The 7272-nt window shown below is 46.5% G+C and overlaps 1 protein-coding gene across 1 annotated transcript in view; it reads right to left on the bottom strand.

Annotated features, from left to right (window-relative positions):
• The window catches only part of DNTT (DNA nucleotidylexotransferase), a 258267-nt gene that overhangs the window by 81256 nt on the left and 169739 nt on the right, over window positions 1–7272 (bottom strand). The window contains exon 8 of the mRNA XM_025213283.1: window positions 2355–2457. Coding sequence (XP_025069068.1) covers window positions 2355–2457 — 103 coding nt within the window. The remainder of the gene's footprint in view (window positions 1–2354; window positions 2458–7272) is intronic.

A 7272-nucleotide genomic window follows, 5' to 3' on the forward strand; every position in this document is an offset into this window, starting at 1 on the left:
CTCCCTCCTGCTGCAGCAGGAGCCGGCCCAGCCCCTATGATTCCTGGCTGGCTCTGTGCAGTTCTGGCCAGGCCAGGCTGGCTCCAGCATCACACAGTGCACATCTGGAGCCAGCCAGGAACCACATGGTGCCGGAGCAGCAGGCAGGCAGGTGGGAAGCAGTGACAGATAGGTGCAGGGAGTGACGGGTGGGCAGGGAAGTGGCAGCAGGTGGGGAGAAAACTGGCAGTGGGTGGGTGCCCCAGGGCCAGGGACAATGGGGTCCCAGGGCAGGGTGACAGGAGAGTGAAGCCCAGGCTGACAGGATCTCCATGGACACCCCACATATCTACACGCACACACCCACATGCTCCCCATACTCACCCACACCCACGCACACACCCCCACACCTATTTACCACCCCAACAAACCCCAAACATGCCCACAGCCTCCCCTACACCCCACATACACACATACCTACAGCCCCCCACAAACCTATGCCCACCCACCCATACCCCCACACCTCCCACAATATACAAGACTTTATTTAAGCTATTATGCAATCACCTCTATGTATACTATGCAACCACATGTAAATCAGGACAAAAATATTTTTTGAAATCAAATAATGTATGTTGTAGTAGATGTTTGATTTTTAGAATTTTTTTTTCTGGTTCCAAGATAGCAAACCCCTTGCTGAAAGGAGTACTTCCATGGGCAAGGGGAGAGACTTCTGGTGGCAAAGGTCAGAGGTTGGGGGGTGGGACTTCTGGCCCCAAGATGGCAAACAGGGGGCAGGGCACCTGGCAAGGGGCACGGCTACCTATGAGACCCCCAACAGCTTGCCAAAACTCATTAAGCCACCCTCCAGCCAAAACAATTACCCACCCCTGAATATGTAGATATCAGAACTGATCAATAACCAGGCTTTCTGAAAGCTGATCTTGCTTAGCTACAGGGCATATGAAACTTCAAAAAAGAGAACTGTCCTTTTACACAAGGCTAAGGCTAAGTGCAGACATTCAGGGGGAAGGTTAGATTGCAGTAAAAATGGCTACCTGATATGACGTAAGTTGGGGGGGGGGCTCATGGGGGAACAAGCAGGATCCATGAAAGTGATCAGGGGGATGGAGAAGGCAGAATCAGGGAGCAGGCAAGATCAGCAGAAGCAATCAGGGGAGTAGACAGGGTCCACAGGGGGTTCCTGGGGTCTGGGAGGGTTTGGCACGATCAGAACAGCTCACAGGGTCCACAGGGAGGCTTGCAGGGGACCTACCCGCATCCCTCCTGCCTCTCCCCTCAACAATACTTACTTTCTTGGCTCTCAGCATCCATAATAGCTGATAAAACCAGTACCTGGAGTGGCTTGTGGAGGGGATAGGCAGATCAGAAAAGTACAACCCTGGGACTGGGGCTAGCAGCTGGGATTTCCCAGCCCTGGGGCTGTGCAGGTAACTGTACTGATGTTATGGGGTTTAGATTAATTTCTGATTGCTGAAACCAGGTCTATGTATAAAGTCTGCATCTGGGTGAACTAAGTTAGATTGTGGGGCCATTTTTAATGCAATCTAACCTCCCCAAATGTCTGCAAATAGCCAAAATGTTTTCAATACAAAGAAAACAGACTTTGAAGAGTGAGTGTACATTTCTCAAATGCAAACAATATTACACTCCATATGAAAAAGCTTAGTGCAAAATTAAACTTATAAAGATATTTTATTAGTATGCTAATACAAGCACTAATACACTGCTTATTTCCAACAGAATACATGTATTGACCTAATATTATGAGCCCGTTGTATCAGCTAGTATTTAGATCTTTCCAAAAAGAGTTAAATATTAACAGTATAAGCATCTCTATAGCACTGATAACATAGCTAAAAATAAAATAAATGTTTGCAGTGCTGAATAGTGATAGTCAGAAAAAAAAAGGTTGAAACATTTTTTCATCAAAATTTGCTGATTCATGAAAACATTCTGCAGGACCATTTTTTTTTTTTCAATGGGAACTAGACAGGTGTCCAGTGGAGCCTGGCCTGCTAGACTGCTGTGGAACCAGAAACATGGAGGCTCTGGGAGGCCTATCACCTTGTGGGGTCCTGAGCACCTGGTACTCACTAGTTCTTGGGTAACCCATCAAGGAGACCACCCTGGAGCTCAGGCTACCCACAGAGCTAGGGAAGAACTGAAATTCCACATCATGGAGAATTTCCCTTTTTTATTATTGTTATTTCAAAGCAGAATGATACCAAATTTTGAAATAGCCTCCAATGATGAATTACCATTTTCTGTCAAGGCTCCAGTGCTGACTCCACTGTTGGTAAGTTCATTCTTTCATCTCAAAATATTTTTTTACTTTTTAAAAAATATTCTACCTGTTTTTCCCATAAGTCAACCACTTTATGTAAAAGTTCTTTTTCTTCCTCTGGTCCTGGATTGGTGATCAAAAAATCTACATCATGGCCAGTCTTCTTTCCCCTAGCAATAAGAAATAGGGAGAAGAATAAATCAGCAAAGTTTCTGTTGTATTTCAAAGAGAATATTTTTGCTGCATATAAAGAGAGTTTGCAGTATAAAATGATAGCAATGTTTTCTGAAACATAATCAAAATAGAATCTTCTATTTCTTTTATCAGGTCTGTCAGTGTTCTTTGTTAAGCAATGATTTAAAGTTTTTGATGTATTTCTTCTGTTGTTCAAACTAGATAGTGTAGATCCCTGGTGATGTTAAATCTCTCCTTTTCCTCTTTAGTCCTAGAAAAGAAGGTGTCACTTGTCTTTGGAGAAAATCATAATCATGACAAGTAGTGGATATTATGAGTCCTGTACAGCAGCAGCTGATCAACTTGCCAGTCTAACTGCAGCCCCTAACATTTTTCTTTAGCTCCTGATAGACATTTTAATGAACAAAAAGTAAGATTGCAGCTATTCTACTCTATTATGAAAGACATGCAGTGCCTATATGTAGGATATTTCTTCTATTTTAAAGTATAAGATCAGTTTTTGAAGGGTTCTTTATACAACTTAGCAAATTTGTTTAGGAATGCGAGGAAGGATTGCACAATTAGGTCCCATATACATGAGTTTTAATTAGAAATATTTTCTTTTTTTTTTAAGGAAAACAAAACTTTATTTATGTCACAATGTCCCACTTTTGTTTTTTTAAATAGATCTATTCAGCTTACCTTGTAACCATGTTATCTTAACTCATTTGGCAAGCTGGATAAATCTAACTAGTGTAAGCAAATAAAAAGCAAGCTACATGGAGGTTCCACCTTAGACTTATGAAAGGTTTGAGGATAGGTCATTTTGTTTTGAGGTGAAGTTTACCCCTGGAATGCAGATTATGCATAATGCTATCATCATGGTATAAGAACTACCACAATGGCTGCCTAAACATCTGTGCATAGGCCATTTCAAAGGACTATGAGATGGAAGGTCCAAGATCTTGGGATATGTATATGCAAACAACTATAGTAACCCAAAAGTCTTGTGGAAGTTTTTCAAATGGATCTGGAGAAGCAATTCCAGCTCAAATTGTGTCAGACTGTCACCTGGCAAACCTTGCCCTGTGTTGGAGGGATAGATTTTACCTTCTCATCTACTCAAATTTCCCCAGAGGCCATATTGCTCAAACATTATTGCAAGAAAACTGGGGCCTTTATAGCTAATACTATATACATCATACAGCATGTGGCTGTATCACACATATTACAATTCAAGTGTGTATGTGCGTTCTCCGGTTCTGCAGGACCAGAGAATAGATAAAATGACTGTAACATAATAAAGTAAAAATTAGAAACATCCAAAACCAAAGATCTTTTATCCTACAATGCTTTTATAAAAATGAATCAGAGTTCTTTAACTCTGGAATATTTGTAAGAATTCACATAACTGACAAGCATGTCAACTGGCATTCATATGACAGGAAATCATCTCACTGAGAGATGTTAGAGTAGATTTAGCTGCAAAAAATGAAAATCACAGTTTTACATTTGACAAGTAGTCTAACTTTGAGTAATACAACTATTGTGCCATGACTGCAACCAAGTCAAAACCTCTTAAACAAATGGAAATGCTTTAACAAGAAGTTTGGAACAAAACATTGGTATAGGCATAAAATAAGAATAGCAGTTAAAGCTCTGAGACATTAAGAATGTAAAATATTCTCCATGAAACACATTTTAGCTTATACTAGAAGATGAAATCTATTATATTTTAGAATTATTATGGTCATTTAAACTCTTCTATCACATATGTTATTTAACTATCATAAGATGCTTTTCAAGGCACAGGATTATTGGAATGCCTGAGGACTAAAAGGGGGGTGTACAACCAGTGGAAGGGAGGAGCTATCACCAAGGAGGACTACTCCTCCTCAGCCTGGGAATGTAGGAGGGCTATTAGGAAGGCCAAGGCAGAGATGGAACTCGGGCTAGCGTCCAGGATTAAGGACAACAAAAAGTCCTTTTTCAAGTACATTGGGAGCAAGAAGAGGGCACCAGGCAATGTAGGGCCCCTGCAAGACTCAAATGGTAACCTTGTGGCTACGCCAGATGAGAAAGACAATATTTTTAACAGTTTCTTTGCCCCTGTTTTCTTGAACAGAGACCAGGACATCCCTCCTGCCAGAGGTAGGGACAATCTCGGGGATAGCTCTGTCAGGCCTTCAGTCAGTGCAGATGTAGTTAAGGATCTTTTAGAAAGGCTGGACATTTTTAAATCTGCAGGTCCAAATACCCTCCACCCAAAAGTGTTGAGGGAGCTGGCAGGGGTCATCACAGAGCCCTTGGCCCAGCTGTATGAGCATTCCTGGTCACCTGGCCAGGTGCTGGGGGATTGGAAACTAGCTAATGTGGTCCCCATTTTTAAGAAAGGAGGGAAGGAGGACCCAAGTAACGATAGACCCGTAAGCCTCACCTCGGTCCTCGAGAAGATCTTGGAGAAAATCATCAAGGAGCACATCTGTGGGGGGCCAGCAGGGGAGATCATGCTTAGGGGCAATCAGCATGGCTTCACCAAAGGCAGGTCCTGCCTGACTAACCTGATTGCCTTTTATGACCAAGTAACTAAATCCTTGGTTGATGGTGTTGCTGTGGACAGTCTTTCTAGACTTTAAGAAGGCCTTAGACACTGTCTCTCACCCCATTCTCATTAATAAATTAAGCGACTGTGGCATTGATGCCTACACAGTTGGATGGGTAAAAAACTGCCTGATGGGGCGCACCCAGAGAGTGGTGATGGACGGTTGTACTCAGCCTGGCAAGATGTGAGCAGTGGGGACCCCTAGGGCTCAGTCCTCAGGCCTGCACTGTTTAACATCTTCATCAGCAACTTGGACGAGGGGATTGAAAGCACATTGTCCAAGTTTGCTGATGACACTAAGATGTGGGGCGAGGTGGGCACACTTGAAGGGAGAGAGAGGCTGCAACTAGCTTTAGACAGACTACAGAAGTGGGCAGATGAGAATAGGATGGGGTTCAACGTAGATAAATGCAGGGTGCTGCACCTTGGGAGAAGGAATCCACAGCATACATACAGGCTGGGGAGTTCCCCTCTTGAAAGCACAGAGGCGGAAAGGGATCTCGGAGTCATTATTGACTCCAAGATGAACATGAGCCGCCAATGCCAGACCGCAGCCAGCAAGGCCAGCCATACCTTGTCATGCATCCAAAGATGCATCTCAAGCTGGTCCAGAGAGATAATACTCCCCCTCTATGCGACTTTGGTCAGGCCACAATTCGAGTATTGCATCCACTACTGGGCGCTGCACTTTAAAAAGGATATGGCCAACCTGGAGAGAGTTCAGAAGAAGGCCACCCATTTGGTGAGAGGGCAGCAGGGCAGGCCCCATGAGGAGAGATTGAGGGACCTGAACCTGTTCAGCCTCGGCAAGAGGAGGCTGAGGGACATAATGGCTGCCTACAAACTCATCAGGGGAGATCATCAGCATATAGGAAGAGCCTTATTCTCCCCAGAACCACCTGGGGTGATGAGGAACAATGGTAATAAGCTGATGGAGAATAGGTTTAGGTTAGAGATCAGGAGGAAATATTTTAGTTAGGGTGGCCAGAATCTGGAACCAACTTCCTAGAGAAGTGGTCCACGTCCCTACCTTGGGTAAATTCAAAAAGAGGTTAGATGATCACCTGTCTGGGGTCTTGTGAACCCAGTATTCATTCCTGCCTATGGCAGGGACCAGGCTAGATGATCTGTTCAGCTCCCTCCTGACCCTAGCTACTATGAAACTATGGAATATTTGTGGAATATGAAGCATAGAGGTAAGACTCACTTGTCCCATGGGACACACTGGTCAATAGAAGAGTCAAGAACAAGGGGAGGCAATTATTTCATGTGGAGGGTCACTTACCCAGTTTTGGAGGCTGTTGAGGGATGCATAGGTAGCCCTGCCCCTTGACAGGTGCCCCACCCCTTGACAGGTGCCTCACACCCTGGTCACCATCTTGGGACCAGCATCCCAGGGCCAGCACCAGTGGGGCCCAAAGCAGTGCATAGGCTGGCAGGGGTCTGTGGAACTGGGCTGGGATGCACCAGCAGGAAGAGGGTGGAGCTGACCCAGTTCCATAGAGCCCCTGCTGGCTGGGACCCCGTGCGCCTGCCACCCTGCTCTGGGCCTCGCTAGCACTGGCCCCAGGACACCGGTGTGGATCCTGTGTTCCTGCTGGCTCCTGCACCTGCTCACTCCCAGTGCCCCTAGCCCTGCAGTACAGGTGGGGGGCAGTGCACAGCCCTGATCCCCTGCTTGCCGGCAGGGAGGAAGCTGGTGCTAAGTGCAGGGAAAAGCGGCCCCCATGGCTGGTGCTCCCTGCTGCAGGTGCTCGCAGCCCATGCAGGACTGTCTGGAGCAGGCACAGGCAGCCCCATGCAGGCTGCAAGCAGCTACAGTGTGGGGTGCTGCCCATGGGGTGAACGAGGGGCCGCTTTTCCGCACACTCAGCACCAGCTTGTAACTCAGCCCCGCTGCCAGCCTGGGCTCCACACCAACTCTGGGCTTGCCCGTCGGTGGCAGCAACTGTTGCCCCCCTTCTTGCCGAACCAGGTAATGTTGGCTGCTGCTGCCCGCCCAGAGCACACACTGGGTAGCCCACAGGCGGCAGTGGCAAACACTGCCCAGCACAGCAAGCGGGGGGACTGCAGCTGCTGTCACCACACACAGTCCCAGCGGGTGAGCCCGGAGCCAGCGCAGGGCGCAGGCTGGCAGTGGGGTTGGGTTACAATGTGGTGCTGAGCGCAGGGTGGGGGAAGTAGCCCCTTGCCTGCCCTGTGGCTAGTG

Source organism: Alligator sinensis, unplaced genomic scaffold, assembly GCF_000455745.1.
Source record: "Alligator sinensis unplaced genomic scaffold, ASM45574v1 scaffold472_1, whole genome shotgun sequence".
In the NCBI taxonomy this organism is placed as follows: Eukaryota; Metazoa; Chordata; order Crocodylia; family Alligatoridae; genus Alligator; species Alligator sinensis.